Source organism: Rhinoraja longicauda, chromosome 18 (assembly GCF_053455715.1).
Source record: "Rhinoraja longicauda isolate Sanriku21f chromosome 18, sRhiLon1.1, whole genome shotgun sequence".
Lineage (NCBI taxonomy): Eukaryota > Metazoa > Chordata > Chondrichthyes > Rajiformes > Arhynchobatidae > Rhinoraja > Rhinoraja longicauda.
In genome coordinates, this window is record NC_135970.1 from 4,445,391 (window position 1) to 4,470,415 (window position 25,025).

At 45.0% G+C, this 25,025-nt stretch overlaps 1 protein-coding gene across 19 annotated transcripts in view; it reads right to left on the reverse strand.

The window, feature by feature from the left end:
* The window catches only part of madd (MAP-kinase activating death domain), a 155,751-nt gene that overhangs the window by 53,564 nt on the left and 77,162 nt on the right, over positions 1-25,025 (reverse strand). For 13 of the 19 annotated variants that reach the window (XM_078415009.1, XM_078415004.1, XM_078415003.1 and 10 more), the window contains 8 exons: positions 24,684-24,946; positions 19,051-19,190; positions 15,255-15,356; positions 5,113-5,169; positions 3,570-3,672; positions 2,781-2,967; positions 2,077-2,227; positions 631-831 (listed from right to left, as the gene is read on the reverse strand). In XM_078415009.1, the coding sequence (XP_078271135.1) occupies positions 631-831; positions 2,077-2,227; positions 2,781-2,967; positions 3,570-3,672; positions 5,113-5,169; positions 15,255-15,356; positions 19,051-19,190; positions 24,684-24,946 (1,204 nt within the window). The remainder of the gene's footprint in view (positions 1-630; positions 832-2,076; positions 2,228-2,780; positions 2,968-3,569; positions 3,673-5,112; positions 5,170-15,254; positions 15,357-19,050; positions 19,191-24,683; positions 24,947-25,025) is intronic. The other 6 variants (XM_078415006.1, XM_078415001.1, XM_078415005.1 and 3 more) reach the window with 1 other exon arrangement.

Consider the following 25,025-nt stretch of genomic DNA (forward strand, 5'->3'; position numbering starts at 1 on the left):
ACTGGTTAGGGCAAGGGAAAGAGGTTACACAAGACAGAAGTTGGATGCAGTAGTTCTAATGATTGAACAGAAGGGTTAATATTGCACCAAAGATGTTTTGCATCCATGATTCATCATTTTGGATTTGATCGATCAAATGGACTTATTTATTATCTTCCCGACTAAGTTTCTCTCTCTACCCATTCAGTAAACATAGTCAGCACTTCAGGAGTGAGGGTAATTACCCTTATGTCTGAAGCTTATCATATAAATTTACCCTTCAGTCTTTCCCAGAGAATTCACCACTGTGATGCATGGCCCCTGGATCTGAAATCAGACTAACTTTCATTCTTCTCAACCAGAATTAGATCAGTTTTAAGCCCCAGAGCATGGACTCTAATATCTGGTAAAGTGGGGGTGAAATTTCAACATATAACAAGCCTTGCAAAATGCAGGAGTGCCTCCATAAAATCCAATTTGGTCTGGATATTTACCAGTACCAGGCATACAAGCGCAGGCCTGGCAATGACACACACACCCCATTGGACACTGTTATCCACATGCTTTCTTGTCACAGAGGGACTGCGGTGCTCAAGCCAAATGCCTTGGTATCAGGTTGTGTTCTAAAACATGCACAAATGAAGTACACACCGATTGAAGCTAAAAAGTTTTCTTCATTTAGACTCCGAGAGTCATACTCGCCCAGCCCCTTGTTGACGGTGACTTTGGGTGGGACTTGCAGGTGTGGCACTGGTACATTGAGGGGCTTCATATCCCCCTTTGAGGGCACGGGTTCCTTCCTACCAACGACCGGGCCTCCCTCTGTCGGACTCCGTTTCTTCTTGTCCGGCTCTGAGTCAGAAGGAAGAGAAAGCAGAGACAAAAGCAGTGGTAGTGAATGTAGAATGGTAACTGAGCAACTCGTTAACACAAATACAAACAGTGCCAAAGCTCTACGTTACGCTGGAAGGTAGAAATGTGAAACAGACAACCTGCTGCCAGCAGGACTTAGGTTTGAGCTCAGGCATGTCATTAACTAGTGCCATGTGCAACGGTCTCTAGTGGGGCAGAGTGAAGTAATACTCAGCGCTGCTCTGTGTCCGGGCAACAGTGGCTGAACCCAGTGTTGTGTCTGAGCACTGGTGTGTATACCCAGTGCTGGGTCTGGGCAGTGGTGCCTGAACCCAGTGATGTGAGTCCGAGCGGTAGTGTCTACTCAATGCTGTGTGTGTCCGTGCAGTGATGTCTGAACCCAGTGATGCGAGTCCGAGCAGTGATGTGTATACCCAGTGCTGGGTCTGGGCAGTGGTGTGTGTACCCAGTGCTGGGTCTGGGCAGTGGTGTGTGTACACCCGGTGATGAGTCCGAGCAGTGGTGTGTGTACCCAGTGCTGGGTCTGGGCAGTGGTGTGTGTACCCAGTGCTGGGTCCGGGCAGTGGTGTGTGTACCCAGTGCTGGGTCTGGGCAGTGATGTGTGTACCCAGTGCTGGGTCTGGGCAGTGGTGTGTGTACCCAGTGCTGGGTCTGGGCAGTGGTGTGTGTACCCAGTGCTGGGTCTGGGCAGTGGTGTGTGTACACCCGGTGATGAGTCCGAGCAGTGGTGTGTGTACCCAGTGCTGGGTCTGGGCAGTGGTGTGTGTACCCAGTGCTGGGTCTGGGCAGTGGTGTGTGTACCCAGTGCTGGGTCTGGGCAGTGGTGTGTATACCCAGTGCTGGGTCTGGGCAGTGTTGTGTGTACCCAGTGCTGTGTGTGTCCAGGCGATAGTGTCTGTGTCCGTGCAGTGCTGTGCATTTCCGGGCAGTGGTGTCTCAACCCAGTGCTGCTGTGTCCAGACGAGAGAGTAGTGGATGGGCAATGGTGGTCCCTGACGCTGCTCTGCGTTGGAACAGTGGGTAGTGACACGGTGTTCCCACAGGTCAGGGCAGTGGGATCAGCAGCTGTTGTCAGTGTGCTGTGAAGTGCAGCTGCCTGTCACAGCAGCAAAGTGAGTACAAGGTATGCACGATAACCTCCCTATTCTGTTGGTTCTTTCCCTTTCCAAATGAAGTCTCACTTTTGACACATGGTGGTTTAAGGACAGTTGAATGTCTTCTTACCTTTGTTGTAATAGTGAGTGTGAGCGATCTCAAGGAGGGTGAAAACGCTGGCCATTCCCCCCAGGCCAGCGTTGCTGTACGAATGTTCCAGGCTGGCCACGGAACACTTCAGTAGGTCCAACATCCCCCTATAAACCTTCTTACTGACCTCCTGCAATAATAGCAAAGCCCAACAATCACCACGGAATCAACAGAACGCAGCTTGCATCAAGAGTACCCAATGGCTGTGAGGGAAAGGGGGTGGTGGGTGGGGGCGCGTCAGGGTAGGGGGAGGTAGCGGGGTGGTGGGGGGGGTGGTAGCGGGGGGGAAGGAAGGGGGCGCGGCAAGGAAGGGGGTGCAGTGAGCGAGAGAGGGCTAGTGAAGGGGGGGAGGGTGGAATCAGGGGGTGAGGAGGAAGGCAGGTTTGAGGAATGAGATGGGGAGGCGAGGAGGTAGATGGGGGGCTAGGAAGTAAGAAGCTGGGGGGGGGGTGGGGGGGAGGGGTTGGCAGGGGCAGGGACAAGATAGTTGGGGTAGGGGATACCGGGACTGTGAAGAGTGTAGAGTGGGCCAGTGCTGGAAGGAGGAATATAAAGAGTATTGATAGGTTGTCCAGGAGTTGGACGGAGAAGACTGTGGTGCCTATGTCTTGATTTCATCTTGAAGTTGCAGGCAAGGGACAGGGAACGGCAATCTTTATGAAATATCCCCCAGGCCCGCTTACCACATCCTTCAGGATATCCAGCCGAGCATCCTCCTCAGACTGGATTGTCCTGTTGAGTTTGCTGAGGACAAACACACGGAGCTGCTCATTTTCCAGGAGGCGCCGGACCTTCTTCATGCTTAACCAGCCAACACCTTGTCCGTCTAGTACGTTCTGTACAAGCTCCTTCAGGAACTGCTGGTTCTCACTGTAACATCAACAAGTTACGGGTCACGACCTGTACTGAGAACTTGAAGCTGCTCACACAACTTCCCTCTCCACAGCCCCCTCTCCCACCATGTGCCGCCTGTTGCTCCCCATCTTCCATCAATGTCTGCCTGTCTTTTTCTCACCCCCACTGCATTCCGCATGTTGTTCCCCATTGCCCAATGCATCCGGCCTATTGTTCCCCCTCTCCCACTGTCCCGCCTGTATTTCCTCCTCTCCCACCCTGTCCCACCTGTCATTCGTCAACAGCCAATAATGATTTTTATTGTCACATATGTTAAAACAGTTAAATTCTTGTCCTTGCAAACAGTCCAGTAGAGTATCACCATAGTGTACCATCAGCACGTGTACAGGAATAATCTAGAGCCGCATGCAGGAGGCACCATGTTTTATTGCCATGTTCACAGTCCACGCTCTCGTTCTAATGAGCGGTGCCTGTACCAGGCAAGTCCCAGGCTGTTGCTGGACTCCAGCTGTCTCCTTCCTTGAATGCCACGTCGCTCTGCCTCCTACCACATAATAGCCCTGAATCTCTCTCCCACACCGTGATCGCCGGCCTTGCTCCCTCTTCTCTCACTGTACCTGCTGTTGTTCGCTCTGCCTTGCGGTGATGGGGACTCCCTCTTCACAGTCGGGCTGTGTTTTATGACTGATGATTTCTGATCCACGAGAGCTCGCCTCGTACCTGAATTAAGTGAACCCACAGTGTTAGATGAGCCATGCTCATTGCGCAGGATGCAAACACATACAACTTCTGAAAATTAAATGAATGCAGTGTAAAAATACAAGTCAGACTGGGGTACAAGTGCTGCAATCATACACAGACTTGGAGGAGACCAGGATGGAATGCTGGCTCAGAATGAAGTACGTCCAATGATGGGATTGCAGTGTCAAGGTGGAAGAGCCCAGGGAAGCAGGGAAGGCTGCGACTAGTGGCAAGGTAAGTACAAAATGTGAGTGGGGAGGATGACTGCTGAGCAGAGAGTGTGGGGTGTTTGGATGTAAGCAGCACCTCAGGGGAACAGGTAGGAACAGCTGGCTGGACTGACCCTGCCCTGCGGTGACTGAGGGGACTGAAGGGCGTGCGGCCCCACTCTGGGGAGGGGTGGGAGACGGTGACTCCGAGGTGAGAGTTCAGTGAGGGCGATGCCTGGGAATGGGCAGGAGGGGCTATTGGAACATGGGAGGCCGCAGATGCAATGGGGGTGGTGACGAGGGGTGGGGGTGTGTGAGGCGATGGGGAACGGGAGACAGGTCAGAGCAGAGCTAGTGCAGAAATTGCAGGTTCCTTTACATGCACCTTTAGAAAAACTGATGTGCCTTGGGGGTTTTGGCCGCAGTCATCCTTTTAGTGAGTAGCAGCCACCTACCAACGTTCCAGTGTCAAAACCCAGCTCCTCCTGCAACACTCCAAACCAGGCAAGGAGAAACACTGAATTAGCAAGGAGTTTGAGGAGGGCATTGTGAAGGAATATCATTGCACAGCCTTAAAATGCAAGGGACGGACGTTAAAATCTGGGCAAAGACAGAGGCCTCTTTCATTGGAATGCCAAGGATACACTGATTTCTACATAATTATTTGGGAAAGGCAAATCCCTGTGTGTTGTTAAGTGACAGTTAAAAGCTCTTGAGACAATCCGGGAGCTGCGGCTTAAAGTGGGTAAGAGGTGTGAAGAGGCAAGGTACGGGGAAAGGCAACCTGGGGGCTAGGCAGGAACACGGGGGATTATGGAAGGGAAAGGAAGGGTCTGTGATGCAGATTAGAACAGAATTGTGATCAGCTGGGGAGGGGAATGACGGAGACTGATGAGCAGAAGTCAGGCCTGGGGAAGGGACAAGCAGACCACCTAATAGCCAGAGGCAACTGAGAGAGGTAGTGGGAGATAAAGGACCAGGCAAAGGAGCTGGGAGCAAAGCTTTTGCCCTCATCACATGCAACACCAACAAAGCACCGGATGAACTGCGCATGAGAAGTAGACCGGCAACAACAGGACCATGAGTGAGCTGAGATGGAGGGCATCTAACAACCAATAGATGGGGAAGGCAGACCAAGAACTACGAACAGCCTAATGAGGGAGGCAGAGCATTCTGGCAAAGAGTAAGACAGCCCATGCAAGAGACCCACCTTCACTACCCACTCCAGCTTCGGTTATAATCTCCATTATAGTATTTAGCCCAAATACTGGGACACAAAATTACAGTTAGTGCTCATTCAGCAAAACAAGAGAAAAAAAATCAATCCAACATACGAGCCAGTCTGACCAACAGTATTCCAGCGGTCAGCAAGGAGGACAGTATTGGCTTCCTGATAAAGACTGATCCACCAACGGTGCTGAGATCACACAACGTGCTGCAGCTGCAGATACCAATGCTTATGCATGTGTCTCGACATGCAGTCAAAGAGAAGCAGTGAACTGGTGACCAGCTAACACCTCTGGAAAAACAGGGAGTCTGTGATGCTTTCAAATGTCACTTTACTCAATTGGAATTTCAGCCTGAAACTGTGGTTACTTTGTACATCTCTCCTAATCCAACCCAGAGGCAAGAGGATCAATCTTCCCGTTCGTTCACACACCCTGTTACTGACCAACTGAACAGCCCATTGGAATACTGATCAGGCAGAATTCAATAAACACAAAGCAGATCTGGGCAAGGAGCAGAAAGTACAGAGGCACAAAGACATCCAGTCACCAAACAAACAAAATAATGCCCTCAAATGTGCATCTGTTGTTAAATGACAAGCAGATTAATAACACAGACTTTGAACATTCAGACAAAAGAGCAGACAGGCTGGATGGCGAGCCATCACAGTGCAAAAAGGGCAGCACAAAGAGAGCACGGGGAAGAAAGGGCCATGGCTGCAGGGGCAACATGCATCAACAGGGAGGGCATCACACTGGGCAACTGGCATCAGAGGGTGCACTGCACAGGAGGTAGCACTGTCCAGAAGATACAGTATGGGCACAAGGAACTGGAGATGCTGATTTAACAAAAATAGAGAGTGCTGGTATAACTCACTGAGTCAGGCAGCATCTCTGGAAGGCAAGAATATGTGGCATTTTGGGTGGGATCCTTCTTTACCCCCAACCCAAAATGTCACTTATCCATGTCTTCCAGAGATGCTGAGTTACTCCAGCAGTCTGTATCCAGAGGCATGCAGGGAGTGTTATGCCTTCTTCAGGCTGCCAAAGAATGAGTGAACAGTACCCAAGGAAGAAATGCAAAGTCAGTAAGGAAGGAACATTACTGCAGGAGAAACACGTGTTGGAGTGGCACAGTGCTGGAGGAATGGCAACAAGGGCACGCTGCATTGTTGACAGAGTTATACAAAGTTAAGGAGATGCTGCCAGTAGTGACAGACGGCAGCATCAAAGGACCAGGATTGAGGAAGTTTAGCACTGTTGGGGAGATAGGAGCATATTGATTAATTTAAGTATAGTGGGAATTTAAATTCATGTAATTCAATAAAATTAGAAGATATTGCTAAGATTTATACTAATGAAACTACAGGACTATCACAGAAAAATCACTGGATGAATTTAAGAAAGAGTTAGATAGAGCTCTGGGGGCTAGTGGAATCAAGGGATATGGGGAGAAGTTTGGCACAGGTTACTGATTGTGGATGATCAGCCATGATCACAATGAATGGCGGTGACGGTTCGAAGGGCACGAATGGCCTCCTCCTGCACCTAGTTTCTATGTTTCTATGTAAAAACAATTTGGTTCACCTACGTGCTTCAAGGCAGGTAATTTTTCTGGTTTAGCCTTTGCAAAAACTGTCTTCTCTGGTTTAGCCTTTGCAAAATCTGCTCTTAAAAATCACCTGACACACAAGTTGGTTCAAGTGGTGATTAAGATTAGGGATGGACAATACATTTATTCACACATTGATCAGAGAATCTGAAGATAAAAGTACTGGCCTTGCCAGCAACATCCATATCCCGTGAATGAATGAAAACCTCAGACTGTTAGCACCAAGGAAAAGCTGCATTATCAGATGGAGTCAGATTGGTGAACTGGACAGGCAGTGCCACAAAGTCAGATGAGAGCAATGAGTTCTGCACTGTTGGAGGAATAGTACAGAGGGAGCACCACATTACTATGAAGTTAGTATAAGTACTAGAATGTCAGAGGTTCAGTATCAAGGGAGAGATGCACCAACGAGGGAGCACCATGTTGCTGCAACATCGTTGGAATGGAAGGAACATGCAGGCAGCATTACTGAGGGGGACTTTATTCTGTGGAAAAGGCAATATTGAAGCTGCACTGCTGAAAAGAATGAGAGGAATCTGTAGCTTTGCAAATGGAAAGCAGCTCTGCCCAAGGTGTAGTACCAAGGAATCTGCTTTGAGGTGAGTGGTAACAACTTGCTACTATGGGTAATATCTGGACTTCTCTACTCCAGGGGGTTGTGGAGGCGAGATCGTGAGGGGAGCGACTAGGCTTGTATACACTGGAATTTAGAAGGATGAGAGGGGATCTTATCGAAACATATAAGATTATTAAGGGGTTGGACATGTTAGAGGCAGGAAACATGTTCCCAATGTTGGGGGAGTCCAGAACCAGGGGCCACAGTTTAAGAATAAGGGGTAGGCCATTTAGAACAGAGATGAGGAAAAACTTTTTTAGTCAGAGAGTTGTGAATCTGTGGAATTCTCTGCCTCAGAGGGCAGTGGAGGCCAATTCTCTGAATACATTCAAGAGAGAGCTAGAAAGAGCTCTTAAGGATAGGGGAGTCAGGGGGTATGGGGAGAAAGCAGGAACGGGGTACTGATTGAGAATGATCAGCCATGATTACATTGAATGGCGGTGCTGGCTCGAAGGGCCGAATGGCCTACTCCTGCACCTATTGTCTATTGTCTATTGTGAGGGGAATTAAAAAGTAGATACATTTTTGAAATATCAGGGAATGAGTGCTGTGAGGATCTGTCAAAGGAAGATTGATGATGGTTGGGCAGGACAACCGTGATCATTCTGAACAGTGGGACAGGCTTGAGGAGCCTGGTGAACTTCTCCTGTTCTTACTTTCTAAATTTGGTGTTTTATTGTGGTGTAGAGGCTTACATGGTCCAACAACATCTCGAGTAACGCCCTCTACGGCTATGTTCCTGATAAGGTCGGACACAGTGCAAATCTGAGGAAGAGATTCCAAAATATGATCCAAAAAGTCCTCAATGGTGGCAAAAAGTGGAAGAAACCTGGAGCGGTGCAATGACCACAATGATTAAGGGCATCAACTGCCTAGATCAGAAGGAGCTGAATGCGCGGAGTCCTAAATGTAATACACACAGTCTTCCGATAGATCCAAACCCCAGCAATTATGCTAGATTGACAAGATATAGCTTTGATATCTGGAGGCCCCTGACAAAGAATGCACACCGGTTGTTAGGCACCCACATTCAGGTGGATTAGTTAAAGCTGGATTCGTAGCCGAAGGCTGGATAGATTATACCATCACCATGTACAAATCAGTGACAAAGACTATAAACATTGGGAGCCCCCAGTGGAGAGTATCCCATCACATTCCTAACTCAATAATTTTCAGCAGTTAGGAGTAAGCTGCCAACTGCAGGATTCCTCGCCACTGACCTACTTTTTGTCACCCATTCTGCTTTAGATACATCAACCATGGGGAAAAGATTCTGACTACCATCACTATCTATACCTGCAATAATACAGCACGTCACCCCTCAACCACTTTAGTTGCAGGAAAAACAAAACTTTGCAGCCAAAGCCCCCACTCCAGGTAACTTCCTGGTGACTGTCCTCTGCAATCACATTCTCCTTGTTGTGTGGCAATCAGAACAGCACACATATGGGTGTTTCCGTAAATACAGCACTCAGTAGTGAAATTGAACGTCTCCAAACTTCCAGCTTATTTTCCTGCTTATAATGTAATATTCCCATTGTTTCATATCCTGTATTTTAAATAGTATAGATCATGGTGTATCCCCAAAATAATGAGATGAAGCAAAAATAAATCAATCCGTTTTTACAAAGAAAAATATCAGATGTGTCCCTGTGTTTTCTTGCCTATTTTTGTGACATTTGTCAAGCAGGATTTCGTCAAATGCTTAGGCTAATTTATACCAGAAAGATTACATTAATTTTGCAATGAAATAACTCTATATAAGCCAAATTACGATTCTGCTTATGATTTATCACCCGATGAGATGGTTTTCTGATGCCCCACGTTTGTGCAGCAAGTGAGTAACAGTGTCCATTTTGTCACGTGTGAAATGTGTGAGTTAAAAGCAGAGTAATCGTTTTTATATTTATTGTTTCTTTTTTATTGTTTATATTTTTTGTTAAAGCTTTCCATTGAAATACTTAATAATGAATAGAACTTAAAATCATGAAATATAAATCTAGTTTGCTCACCTATTTTATCGATGTCTCATTCTGTAGTCCCTCCCGTTGTCTGACCTCATCAATGCTATTACTGGGATTTTTTGCACTCATCACGATTTAAAAAAAAATTCAAACAACGCGATTGTAATGACCCTGACCTGAACTACGGGCCACATAGTGGGTTACGTGCCGACATTTTGTAAGGGAGCTTGGAAATCAAGAGACAGTCTCGGTTTTTTTCCTTTAAATTTTGAAAGTAATAAATTTTGGTCAAGTTTTGACCACAAATTAGCTCAAAAGGATCATAGGTAGGCCCATTTTTAATGCTGTGGTATTTCATTATGATTTAATAACTTTCAAATTTGGCCACCCATGTCACAGGTTGGTACTCTTATTTACAGAAACACCCATATGTTGTTCTATAATGTAAAATTCCAGTTTTTATATTCTATGCCCTGACCTATGAAGGCAAACATGTCTTGTATCTTTTTCACTATCCTATTAATCAATGTTTTCATTTTCAGAGCCAGAGTGTCATAGAGCATGGAAATAGGCCCTTTGTTTCCTATTAAATCTTTCCCCTCTCACCTTTAACCTATGTCCTCTACTCTGACTCCTCTACTCTGGGTAAAAGACACTTTGCAATCAGCTTTATCTATTCCCCACATGATCTTCTACACATGTCTGCAAGATCACCCCTCGGCCTCCAGCATTCCAAGGAATAAAGTCCCAGCCTGCCCAACCTCTTCCTATACCTCAACCCCTCAGGTCCTGGCAACATCCTTGTAAATCTTCTCTGCACTCATTCCAGCTTAACAAGAAGAACATCCAGTTCTTGTATCCAAAGGTCTCTTGCTTCATCAGCATTCCTTAGCATCTTGTCCAGATGCTGCCTAAATGTTGTGAAAGTCTCTACCTCCACTACCCACTTGGGCAGTACATTCCAGATTACAAACATCCTCTGTGGTTAAATATTCTTCCTCGGATCCCTTCATTTCCCTCTAGGTTTTCTCTATCCTCTAAGTTTTCCCACTTCTACTATGGGGAAGTTTCCTACTATCTACCCTATCTATTCCCCCCATAATTTTGTACACCTCGATCAAATGTCCTCATAACTCCATGGAAAATACATGCCCATCCAATTACAGCTCCTAAGTAAAACATCTCATTGCAAGCGACATCCTGGCGAATCATCTTTGCATCATAAGAGCAGGAGAGCATAAGACATAGGAACAGAATTAGACCATTCATCCCATCAAGTCTAGTCCACATGGCTTATTTATTTTTCCACCTTCAAACCCATTCTCCTACCTTACCAGTTTTATAAAGAGGCAACATGACTTCCCAATTTTCACATTGAATGCCCCAGCTGATAAAAATAAGTATGCTGTATGCCTTCCCTACCACCCCATCTACCCGTGTTGCCACTTTCAAAGGGCTATGGACTTGCACCCCAAGAGCGGCTCACTACATCAACACTCCAAACGGTCCTAACATTAACTATACACTTTACTCTAGCATTTGAACTCCCAAAACACACCTCACATTTGGCTGGATTAAACTCTATCTGCCATTTCTCTACCCAAATTTTGAAATGATCTATATCCTGCTATATCCTTTGACAACCTTTCACACTATCTACAACCTCGCCAATTTCTTGTTGTCTGCAAATTTCCTAATCAGACCACTCATTTATATTGTTTAAATAATTTACATATGTACGATAAACAATGAAGGCCCCAGCACTGATCTTTGTGGAACCACACTGGTCACAGACATTCAGTTAGAAAAACACCCCTCCATCACTACTCGGTCTTCTTTTGACAGTATCCAACTTAACAACTCCAAATTCCACGTGACAAAATCATCTGGACCAGCCAACTATCAGTATGTGTCATTGCCTTAGTAAATCCAAAGTCGACAACGTCCACTGCACTATTCTCATCAATCACCTTCCTCAATTCTTCAGGAAACTCAATCAAATTTTTGAGACAGGATTTCCCCCCACACAAAGCTATGGTAACGATCCCAACTAAATTCATGCTTTTCCAAATTTGAGTAAATCCTGTCCCCAAGAATCCTAAATAATTCTGCCCCATTTAAGTCATCCTCCATTCAGTGTGGTGACATTTCAGCTGTGGCATAATCAATATTTTATAAAGTTGCACCAAAACTTCCCTGCTCCGACATTCCATTCCCTGACTATTGTAGGCTGGTATCCTGTATGTCTGCATTAACATCCTATCTACCTCTGTTGTTTTCGCCCTCTCTGCCACCAGCCAGAACAAGGTTAGGGTTCCACTTGTCCTCGTCTTCCACCCAACCACCATCTACATCAAACAGATCCTGCATAATTTCTGCCATTGCCCACTGCTTTCAGCACTCCAAACCTTCCATTTTATCCCTTCCCACCATTACAGGACCCAAACAGTGCCTCCATATGAGCCAGAGATTCACTTGCACACCTTCCAATTTAGAATAATGGATTCAGAACTGCAATGCAGAAGACTAACCTCTTCTGTTCCAGCTCCTAACCTGCTCCCACAAAGTGTCTTCTAACTGGGCACATTACAACCCTCAGTATTAACACTGTGTTAGTAATTTCAGATTTCAGAGACTGGTGGGTGGCTGGAACGCAAGGGATGTTGGTGGAAACAGATATGATAGTGACATTTAAGAGGCTTTTAAATGGGAACAAAAATATGCAGAGAATGGAGGGGTACAGATCATGTGCAGGCATAATTACTTTAATTTGGCATCATGTTTGGCACAGACATGAAAACTGTTGGTGGCTCAGGGTCAGGGCTAAGGACATGTTCCTGTGCTACACTGTTTTATGTTCTATGTTCAAGTAATGTCAACAAGGGAGGTGATCAAAATTGATCACAGAGAACAGAGGGTAATATACTAGTGTTGTCTGAGAGTTGGGGAACAGTAGGAATAAATTGTTTTTTCTCGGGTTAGAAGCTGTGACTAGTAGTATTGTACCAATAAGAGCTTGATCCACAATTATTCACAATTCATGTCTAAATTTGACTGTGAGCACCGAGCTTACTGATCACAGAAAACCGTGGGATAGTGGGAAGTGATGAGGATGGAGAGAGGCTTCAAGGGGATATAAAATGAGTGTGTGGTCACCAATCTTAGAGGCACACATCCATTCTCTGATCTGCTTTCCCCTCTCACCTTAAATCTATGCCCTCTGGTTCTTGATTCTCCTACATTGGGTAAAAGGTTCTGTACATTTACCCTACTATTCCCCTCATGATCGTATACACCTTTATGAGATTACCCCTCATCCTCCTGCGCTCCAAGGAATAAAGTTCTAGCTTAGTCAACCTCTCACTACAGCTCTGGCTCTCAAGCCCAGGCAACATCCTCATAAATCTTCTCTGCACCTTTTCCAACATCTTTCCCATGACCAAAACTGAACACAATACTCCAAATGTGGCCCAACCAAAGTCTTGTACAACTGTCACATAACATCCCAACTTCTATACTCAATACCCTGACTGATGGAAGGAATAATGCGCCAAAACCTTAACAACCCAGTAAAGTTACTTTCACGGAACGGTGTACCTGCACTCCTAGATCCGTCTGCTCTACGACACTCCCCAGAGTGTTGAAGGTTCAACTGTGAAGGTTCACTGTGAAGGTTCTGCCCTGATTTGACTTCCCATTATGCAACACATCCCACTAATCTTCATTAAACTCCATTACACATTCCTCAGCCCACCTGTCCAACTAATCAAGATTCAGCTGCAATTTTTGATAACCATTTTCGCTATCTACGATGCCACCCACTTGTGTCACCTGCAAACTTTCTAATCATATCATCTACATTTTCATCCAAATCATTGATATAAACCAAACAGAAAAAGGCCCAGCACCGATCCCTGACACACACCAAAAGTCACAGGCCTCCAGTTTGAAAAACAACCTTCTGGCATCACCCTCACCTCCATTCCACGAAGTCAATTCTCTATCCAGTCGGCGAGCTCTCTCTGGATCTCATGCAATCTAACCTTCCTGAGCAGCCTACCATGCAAATCCTTATCAAATGCTTTGCTGAAGTCCATATAGACAATGCCTGTGGCTTTGCCCGCAGAAACCTGTTTCGTTACTTCTTCAAAAAACTCAACTAGATTCATGAGGGGGGTGAGAAGAGGTAAGATGGGGTGGTCTGGACATCGGGGAAGGGAGGGGATGAGCAGAATGAAGGAAATGGAAAAGGCAGCTCTACCCGAGAGCATGGATGCTACAGATCATGCACGCAATGGGCTCCATTCACACAGTAACCCCATCCCCACAAGCCAGATCTAGGGATAGAGTCACTTATTAACACCAGGAACTCAGCGCTTTTCCATTTTTTGTCTCGGTCTGTTCAAATGTCAGAATAAATATAATACGGTCTTCCTTTGTCCCGCCCCCCTGACATCAGTCTGAAGAAGGGTCTCGACCCGAAACGTCACCCATTCCTTCTCTCCTGAGATGCTGCCTGACCTGCTGAGTTACTCCAGCATTTTGTGAATAAATACCTTCGATTTGTACCAGCATCTGCAGTTATTTTCTTATAATACTGTCTTGTCATCCGGAGAAATGGCTGAGCAGAATTGACCTTCATTCTGTAGAATTGAGGAAATGTCCTCACTATTCTTCAAAGGCTTTGCAGGTTAGGTGCTTGGAATCAATTTTAGCTTTGATAATCTACATCAAGGATTAGCTATTTAAGATGAAAATGAAAAGATGAAAAGATGATCAGCTATTTATGATGATGAGGTGGAAATCTATTGAATTCTCTAGATCAGAGAGCTGTTAGTGATTAGTCAATGGATATGTTCAAGGCTGACTGAAATGAATTTTTAGGCATTTAAAAAAGTCAAACAATGGAAAGTTGGAGTTGGTGTAAATCCATTCACGCATTATTTTATTGAATGATGGTGCAAGCTTAAAGCGCTGGATTTTTTAGATATCAACAAATATACCAAACTGGCATTTCAATCAAACTACCAATCATATCACATCAGTACTCAAATATGTGTCTACTAAATCAGTTATTATTTACCCAAAGTACCACCCGCCATCGTGACGTGGATAGAAGTCTGTTAAAATCAGAACCCAATCATCCTTGGCTGAGAGTGCCGATTATAACCATGCCCAAGTCATGTCCAGTGCCTCAGCCAGCTGAGCTGGTCATTTAATTTGGTGACTCCTCCTCTTCGACAGAGTTTATGCACAAAATGAGTGAGCCCAGCAAGCAGCAAGACAACAAGCCAAGAGGTTAGCTGCGCTGAGACATGCTTACTGATGAAGGCAGGCAAGAACACAGACACGGGCAAAAGGACATGCAGGAAGGAGATGTAAAGAAAGGGGACACTCAAGTTCAAGCCACCTGTCAAAGGAACAAGTGGTTTCAAATTGTTTGTGCTGCTTTGGTTTGTGATGCACAGATGATTCTCTAAACCTCAGAGAGGACGCTGAACAAAATAGCATTTACCTCGTGCCTTCAGGGAGGACAGTGTTCCACAATGTACGCCTCCCGGCCACACTACCAAAAATGTAACACCAAGCAAGACAGGGCCGATGATGGAAAGTTTGGTTAAGTGGCTGGCTTTAAAACGCATCTTTGAGTATAGAGACAGAGGGGGAGGGAGGAGGGAGAGGTTTAATGAGGGAATGCTAGCTGAAGGCATAAAGTGAGGGAGGACAGTGATGTGCAAAGGCCAGATATGGAAAAGTACTGATATCTTGGAGGTATATTAGGCATGGGGAGACTAGCTCACTGACGAATTAAAAAAAGAATGACAGAACGTAAAACCTGGGCTTTCTTGAATCTGAGATAACAGCAGCCTGCACTCGAAATTGCTTCAAAACTCCATTCACACCACAAGTCCAATAGGATGGAGAGATCTGTACCTTTGAGGCTGGGGAACGGTGTGCTCTTGTCTCGCCCTGCTTTGTTTGGTAATGCCAGGTTAGAGAGGCTGAAGCTGCTGCCACGACTCTTGTAGATGTTACCTATACATCAAGGACATCAATTGAATAAACATATTCCATGCCACCAGCTCAGCTCGGCAATACACAAAAAATCCATCTGCTTTCATTAGGCACACACACCATTAAATACATCAGCAAACAAAATTCAAACAGACTAAATAAACCATGGCCTAAGCAAGAAACATGTGGCCATCCAATTAACTCAAGCACTGGGAATATGGCACCAGCACAAAACTTGCAATCATCCTTTGTTCAGGTCCTTGTGCAACACTCACAAAAGGGTTCCAAGTCCAAGAGCAGTACTTATCATATTGCCACGGGTCTGGTGTAGTACTCATGACAGAGCCCTCCCAAGGCACTTGCGATTCTAGGTCAGAGTTTACCACTCAAGATACTGTCAAGTTTCCTCATCCCAGGGCAGCACTCACGACACTGACTGCACTTGCGACAACTTCCATTCCCAGTTCCTTGCCAGGTTCTGACTGTCTACCTATGCCTCCCATAATTTTATATACTTCTGTTAAGTCTCCCCTCAATCTGTGATGTTCTATGAAAAATAATCAAGGTCTACCCAACCTCTCCCTGTAACTGAAACCCTCTTATTCAGGCAACATTCTGGTGAACCTCCTCTGTGACCTCTCCAAAACCTCCACATCTTTCCTGTAAAGGGGAAACCACAATCGCATGCAATACTCTAAATGCGACCTAACCAAAGTCCTACAGAGCTGCATCATGACTTCCTGACCCTTGTATTCAATGCCCCCAGCAATGAATACAAACATATCATACTTCTTCTTTACCACTTTATCTACTTGTGCAGCCACCTTTAATGAGCTATGAATTAGACTCGAAGATGCCTCTGCACATCAATGCTATTAAGGGTCTTGCCATTAACTCGATACTCTCTCCTTACACTTAACCTTCCAAAGTGCAACACCTCACACTTGCATGGATTAAAATCGATCTGCCATTTCTCCGCCCATTTCTGCAGCTGACCTTTATCCCGCTGTATCTTCTGAGAGCATTCCTCTGTCTGCAACTCCTCCAATTTTGGCGTCATCAGCAAACTTACTCGCCAACCCATCCACATTTACATCAAGGTCATTTATGTATGTCGCACAGAGATTCCTAGCACAGATCCCAGCGGAATTCCACTCGCCACAGACCTCCAGCCAGAATATCTACCTTCCACCAAAACCCTGTCTTCTATGAATAAGCCAGTTCTGTGTCATTGTCAATCCCATACATTGTCATCAGCTTACCGTAAGGCACCTTATCAAAAACCTTACTAAAATCCATGTATACAACATCCACTACCCTCCCTTCATCAATCTCACTTGTCACCTCAAAAAATCTAATCGTTAGTAAGATATGACCTGCCGTGTACAAAGCCATGCTGGCTATTCCTGATTCACCCATTCTCTTCCAAATGGAAGTAAATCTTATCTTGAAGAATTCTTTCCATTTTCTCCACCACTGATGTGAAGCTCACCAGCCAAGAGTTTCCTGGATTCTCTCTACTTCCTTTATTTAACAAAGGAACAACATTGGACACATCTCCAGTCCTCTGGGACCTTGCACGTGGCTAGAGAAGAATCACAGATCCCCGTTGCAGTGGCCTTCTCTCTTGCCTCCTTCAATAACCTGGGATAGATCCCATCAAGTCCTGGGGACCTATCTACCCTAATGTTCTTCAAGAGCCTCAGAACCATCTCCTTCGATCTCAAACTGCCCTAGCATGTTTGTATTCACTGCACTGATCTTGCTGTTCTCCAAGTCCTTCTCAGTGAATAAAGATGCAATGTACTCGATTAGTACCTCACCTATATCTGCCGACTCCCACTTTTATCTTTTCCAGGTCACCCTCTTATATTTAATGTACATATAAGAAGTCTTGTGATTTTCCTTAATCCAAATCGCCAATGACATTTCATGGCCCCTTTTGGCCTTTCTAATTGTCTGCTTGGTTCATTCCTATTCACTTTCTATTCCTCGTCTGATGCCACCTTTTTACACAGGAAATATGCTTCCTTTTCTTCCTGACCAAGTTTACAACCTTTTTAGTCATCCACAGTTCCTTTACTTTGCCATCTTCATCCCACCTCTTTACTGGAATGCGCTGATCCTGCACTTCAATCAGCTGGCCAACGACTCCTACGTTGTCTGTGCACTTACCTAATAACATCTGTTCCCAATCTACCCTCCCTCGCCCCTGCCTAATGACATTGTAATCTGCCTCGCCCCAATGAAGTGCCTTCCCTCAACATCCCTATTCAAAACAATCTTAAAACGTATGGAATTGTGCTCCACTATCTAATCAGCCCTTTCATTTGCTGACCTGCTGCTATGGTTCCCAGAGTGTATTCAGCACTGATTTTGATGCATCTTTGGGGATTGGGAAGATAGAGACCTATGGGGAACAGCCAGAATGGTTTATTAAATAGCCCACACCGACCCTATTTCTAATAATTTTACATTCTTTTATCTCACCTTCAGATGCCACCGTACAGTAATGGTGTTATCCTCAACCAGACACGTTCAGTTCAAGTACACCATTAAACACAAATTATTTAACAGAACATTAAATACAATGCAACTCTAATAATCTACTATTTGATTGTTCGGAAATACTTATGTTCCAGGCTCAGGCGCACCAGCACATTGGTTGTTGTGCTTCCTTTAAATTTACCAGGGTCCCATTTCCTGCATACATTTGCACCACGAGGGACTTATTTTCAACACTCCCTTTAACACTCCCTGTAGTTTACGCAAACATTTATATTACTATAGACCAAATGGACCCATTGGGCCCAAACCTCTCCTGCATTGGTGCAGAACCCTCCCCTCTTCTCCCTTCTATCCCCCTCAACCCCCTTTATCCTCCCTCCTCCCCCCACACCCCTCCCCCCCTCTCCCTCCCTCCCTAGGAAATAGATTTAAACTTTAAAATGTGAATAACTTTAAAAATATAACACCGATTTCAATGAAACTTCTTCCATTAGCACCAAAGGGACGACGGTGAGTAATGTGGGCCTAAAATTGTTGCGCTATCATGTACCGTTTTGGCTGTAGTTCATGAACAAACAAACAAACAAACAAACAAGAGTTTTAGTATATAGATGTAACATCTTAAAATAAATAAATAAAGAAGTATGTTGAGGTATTGCCACAGACAATATCCAAATAGATCAGAAAATCTGCCAGTTTACCAAAGTCCCAAGGGTATCAAAACAAAGTACTGGAGGAACTCAGTGGGTCAGACAGCTTCTGGGAAGGGAATGACAGACTATATTTTGAGTCAAGACCCTTCTTCAGACAGATTGTAGTGGGGGGGAGAAAGCAGAAAAATAGAGGGTGGGGGTGGGTCAACACCTGACAAGTGAGGGGAGTTTAATTGGCATATGGATGGGCGTTTAATTGGCAGATTGGGTGGAGTAAGTGACAAAGGCTAGAGGTGAAAAGGAGACAAAGGGGTGTCATCAGATAAGGAGAGAAGGAGATTAAAATGTAAAGCTAGAGGGAGGGATATAGGTGGAAGGGGGCAGTGTGAAGCACATGTGACCAGCAAAAATAATGGGACATTTTAATATTCAAACAGGCTGGGTAAGGTAAAGTAAGCTGGATTGACAAAAATACTTAAGCAAATAAAATGGAGCATACTAAAGCCAACTCTTCTCAACATACCAAACCCTTGGCTAAATAACAAGACACTTACTGGCAAATGACATAAATCCTCCAAAGCCCTCGCTGCTGTTGTTGGAAATGGTGGAGTTTGGGGAACTTGCTCGAGAATCAGATTCCACTTCAGAATCACTTGGAAGTCTCAAACTGTTGGGTCGAAGCAGCTTCGTGGACCTGGAACATGAATAGCAGAGATAATACAGTTCCTATTTCCTTGAGTTGCAAGAGGCACATCTAGTGTATATCAAAGGATTGCAATCAATTCCATTCCCACCTTAATGTTCCTGTAAATCAATCACTCTTACTCCGATTCTCCTAACACCCACCTACATATGGGGCAACATCTGGAGGTGTGGGAGAAACCGGCACAGTCTGGGAAGCCCACACGGTCACAGGGAAAATGTGTAAACCCCTCACAGACAGCACCCAAGGTTACGATCGAACTAGGACTTCTGCACCTGAGGCAGAGTTCTACATGGTGTGCCACCATACCACCCTGTGTATAAGAACACCACTGTACTTGTGAATCTCTTTTGCACATTTGCCTGTCTTTCTATCCTTTTGTAAAGTGGTGATCAGAGCAATGCACAAAATATCCTAGCCAAGGCACAAAGCAAATTGAACACATCTTCACTGGCTTTCAATACTATTGCTCTGGAAAGGAACCCCAAATCTTAAGCTGCTTTTCGTGGCCATAGTAACAGACAGCACTGGCTTTATTGATATGTATATGCATCCCCAAATCGCCGTATTACTCCAAGTCTCTGCTATGTTCGTCCCTCTGACTCTCACCATTTTGAGGTGAAACAGATGCTGCTCTTCAAAGACTGATGCCAGATGATGTCACCAAAATGTTGAAGTAAACACTTTCGTTCTGCACCCTTGAGTATTTAATTGCTCTCAATGTGCCAACCTAATCTTACCTGTAAACATAACACCTTATCTCAACTATACTTACTGTCATAGGATCTGAGCATTAAACTTTGTTTTTTTTGCAGTGCATAAAATGCAGTGTACAAAAAAAATTGATTGTGATACACAATTGGCAGCTTAAAATGAACTTTATGGATGGTGAAGCGTATGAGGCGTAGGAAAGAACTGCAGATGCTGGTTTAAATCGAAGTAGACACAAAATGCTGGAGTAATTCAGCGGGACAGGCAACATCACTGGAGAGAAGGAATGGGTGTCCCGAAATGTCACCCATTCCTTCTCTCCAGAGATGCTGCCTGCCTGTCCCTCCAGTTACCCCAGCATTCATGCTTTCCCTTTGTAAATGATTCATGCGAGTGCAATAACCACACCATCTGCAACTTACACAGGAAATCGGGTGTAAAATACAGGAACAAGCCCAGCACCTATGCTTCTTAATTGAAAATTTGCTGGGGAGTTAATTAGAATAGAGCCCCTTGAAATTAGACATCATAAACTTTGAAAGTGTCAGCATTGGCCATTTCAAACCAAAGTACGGCTTTTTTTCCCCCTCAAGAAGAGAATAACATAGTCATGATGCTGCTGAGCCTCCTGCATGATGAAGACGGGCCAGGCCGCCCTCAAAGGCAGCTGCAAGATCGAAGACTAAAGCAATCTGCCGAGGAAAGCAGAACCATATCCATCAGTGGAAATTAGAATTTCCTGGAAATTAAGAGGCGAACGAGTGGATGTGCTAAATTTGGATAGCCAGATGTTCCACACCAGCTACAGGACATAAAAGTAGATGTCAACAAACAGCTTAGCCATGCGAGTATAACAGAAAACAGAGGCAAGGCTCTCTCGGGTTGCCAAGACGGAACAAATTACCCGCTATGAGGATCAGTGCTGGAGTCTCAACCTTCCTAAATTTATATAAATGACGGTGATAAAGCTACCAAAGGTACAATTGCTAACTTAGCTGACAAATTTAAGCAAAAAAAATCGGTTGTGAAGAGGATACAAGCAAGCTGCAGGGATCTATACAGGTTGTCAATGGACAAACATCCTATAAATGGAGGTTGTTATGAGAAAATGTGAAATTGACCTCAACCCCCCTCCCTCCCTCCTCCCCCATTTCCTTCCCCTCCCCCCCTCCATCCACCCCACTTCCCTCCCCCCAACTCCATCCCCCTAACCCCCCCTTATCCTCCCTTCTACCCCTTCCCTCTCCCCCCTCCCTCCCTAGGAGATAGATTTAACTTTAAAATGTGAATAACTTTAAAAATATAACACCAATTTCAATTAAACTTCTTCCATTAGCACCAAAGGGACGACGGTGAGTAAGGTGGGCCTAAAATTGTTGCGCTATCGTGTACCGTTTTGGCTGTACTTCAGGAACAAACAAACAAACAAACAAACGAGTTTTAGTATATAGATAATGGAATGGTATCATTTATTGCAAGGCGGATTGGATAAAAAGGAGGTTATGCTCCAATTACACAGGACATTGGTGAGATTACTGAGGAGTTCTGGAAAAATGTATAGCATTGGTCTGCCAAGCAAGGAAAGAGTTCAGAGAAGGTTTACTGGATCAATATTAAGAATGGGTGGATAGCAACAGGAACTGGTTAGACGTACTTTCTAGAGAGGGGACTTGATTGAAACTTAAAAGACCCTGAATGGTTTTGACCATCTGTGAGTCATCCATTGAAGACAGATGAAGCAAAATATTTCTCCAAGGGTCATGAATCTTCAAAACTCTCTTCCTTGAAGGACAGTAGCAGCAGATTTTTAAAATATTTTTAAAGCAGAGATAAGAAGATTCCTGATAAGCAGATGGAGAAAGGTTTTTTGTGGGCAAATAGGAACATAGTGTTGAGATTATAATATTAGCCATGACTTTATTCAAGACAGCAGCAGGCTCAAGGGGGTCTAGTGGTCTACGCAAGCTTTGAATTGTTTGTTTGTATGTTGATATACATGTAATTCAACCTAGATGGAGCAGAGAGCCTGAAGACCAAGATTCTCCAAAATGTAGTGACAACACATTTACGGTTGCTGCAGTAGGGGATTTTAACTTTCTCAATATTAACTGGGAATGTCATAGTTGCAAAAGGTTTACACAGGGCAGGATTTGTCAAATCTATTCAGGAATGTTTCCTCTGGCATTATGTTGAGGGCCCCACATGGGAGAGGGCATGTGGATTTTTGGAAGTGAATTTTTCTGCCTCCTAAATTCTTAATGTCTGGATCATTCCAGGTAATACCGCTGAGATGTGGTTTGACTTGAGAACAGATGAATAAGATGGTGTTCTTACCCCTCAGAATACTCTCTAATAACTTTCCAACCACAGATGTTAGACTCACTGGCCTGTAGCTTCCAGGCTTTTCACTGCAGCCCTTCTTAATTTCCCTCCTGAGATAAATAAAGTTCTATTCTATTGTATTGTAAATAGAGGCACAACATTTGCTGTCTTCCAGTCTTCAGGCATCTCACTCGTATTTAATGACGACTCATAAATTTCAGCCAGGAGACCTGCAATTTCCTCTCTAGCTTCCCACAGTGTCATGAGATATAATCTCATCAGGCCCGGGAGATTTGTCCACTTTTACACATGCCAGGACCTTCAGCACCTCCTCGACCGTAATACTGACTGCCCCCAAGACACTTTCATTGACTGCATGGGCTCCTCGGTCTTTGTGTCGTTCTCCGCAGTAAAATCAGAGGAGAAATACTTATCGAGGACCTTACCCATCTCCTGTGGATTCACATAGAGTTGACCACTTTGATTATTGAGGGGTCCCATTCTTTTTCCCTTTATGTACATAAAATCTCTTGGGATTATCCTTGATGTCATCTGCCAGAGCCATCCCCTGCCCCCTTTTTGCCCTCCTGATTTCCTTTTTAAGCTTGTTCTCAGTTCCCGAAATTCCTCCAGGGATACACTTGATCCCAGCTGCTTATACCTGTCCCATGCCTCCTTTTTCTTGACCAGAGCCTCAATTTTTCTTGTCATCCAAGCTCACCTGCCTTGCCCTTCACTCTGAGAGGGTGCATGCCCTGGATTCTTGCCAGCACTTTTAAAAACATCTCACTTTCCTGACATTGCTTTTCATTCACACAACCTGCTCCAATCAACTTGAGCAAGTTCATGTCTTATACCTTCAAAGTTGGCCTTCCCCCAATTTTGAATTTTAACTCGTGTGCCCGCCCTATCTCTATCCATATTTTAAACCTAATAGAACAGTGGTCACTGGTCCCAAAAGGCTCATCTACAAACATTTCATCCATTTGCCCCTTCCAATTTCCCAAGACTAGATCAAGCATTGCCCTCTCCCATGTGGGGCCCTCAACATAATGCCAGAGGAAACATTCCTGAATAGATTTGACAAATCCTGCCCTGTGTAAACCTTTTGCAACTATGACATTCCCAGTTAATATTGAGAAAGTTAAAATCCCCTACTACAGCAACCGTATTAGTTCTGCAGCTGCCTGCAATCTCCTCGCATATTTGCTCTTCTAATTCTCGTTGACTGTTTGGGAGTCTGTAGTACACTGCCAACAAGGTGATAATCCCTTTCTTGTCTAGGAAAACAATTGCAGATGCTGGTACAAATCGAAGGTATCACAAAATGTTGGAGTAACTCAGCAGGTCAGGCAGCATCTAGGAGAGAGGGAATGGGTGACGTTTCGGGTCGAGACCCTTCTTCAGACTGACGTCAGGGGGGCGGAACAAAGAAAGGATATAGGTGGAGACAGGAAGATAGAGGGAGACCGGGGAAGGGGAGGGGAAGAGAGGGACAGAGGAACTATCTAAAGTTGGAGAAGTCAATGTTCATACCGCTGGGCTGTAGGCTGCCCAAGCGAAATTCTTGTCTGTCAGCTCCACCCCTATAGCCTCACTAGATGAACTGCCTGTCTTGTCAATTTAGACAACTGCTGTAACATCCTGCTTAATCAATAACAAAACACCCCCTCCTCTTTTACCCCCAACTGTCTTTACTGAAGAACCTGTACCCTGGAACATTGAGCTGCCAGTCCTGCCCCTCTCTTAACCTGATTTCTGTAATTTTGCCTCCATACCTTTAAGGTGAGAGGGGCAAAGTTTAAAGGAGATGTTCGGGGCAAGTTTTTGTTTTATGCAGAGTAATGGGCACTTGGAATGCAGTGGTGGAGGTAAATATGATAGCGGCATTTAAGAGGCCGTTGTATAGGCACATGGATATGCAGGAAATTGAGGGATATGGATAATGTGCAGGCAGAGGAGACCATTTTCATCATGGACATTGTGGGCTGTACTGTTCTATGGTGTTCTGTGTGCTAGATAGAGTCATAGAGTGATACAGTGTGGAAACAGACTTTTTGGCCCAACTTGCGCACACCACCCAACATGTCCCAGCTACACCAGTCCCACCTGCCCGTGTTTGGCGCATATCCCTCCAAACCTGTCCTATTCATGTCCCTGTCTAACTGTTTCTTAAATGTTGGGATAGTCCCTGCCTCAACTACCTCTGCCTGATCTGCCTGACTTACAGCCTAACAATCTAGTTACACGATCTCCTATTGCATTTAAGGCCAACCTTTGCTCCAGAATCATAGCTTGATCAGCATTCTATCACTTTCCCTCAACAGCAATGTCGCAGATTCCTCAAGTCTTCCCTTTCTAAATCCAGCCCTTCTCTATCCCATGGCCTGAAGAATACACTGTTGTATCTTAGAATTCATAACAATTGCTGCAAACAACATATTCACTCACCGGTTTCCATTGATGGGTTGAACGAAGTTGGGGGTGTAGCTTTCCCCTTGATCATCTTCACCCTCGTCTTCCTCGGCAGGGAAGCCATACTGAGGCTCAAAGTAGGGGTTGTCATAGTCCTTCTGACGGCCCAAACCCTCAGGCATACCATCATTCTCCCGCTGCTCCAAGCTGACTTTAGCAAAGGCCTGAATCGAGGTGGCTGCGATGTGATTGTGGAAAGTCAGAGTTTTTTCATCAGCCTCCACAGAATCGATGGACTCCTGCCAGACCAGAGACACAGGACAGTAAATCACCTACCCTCACTGAAGGGCTACTCCAGCCTGAGGAAGAAAAATGTGT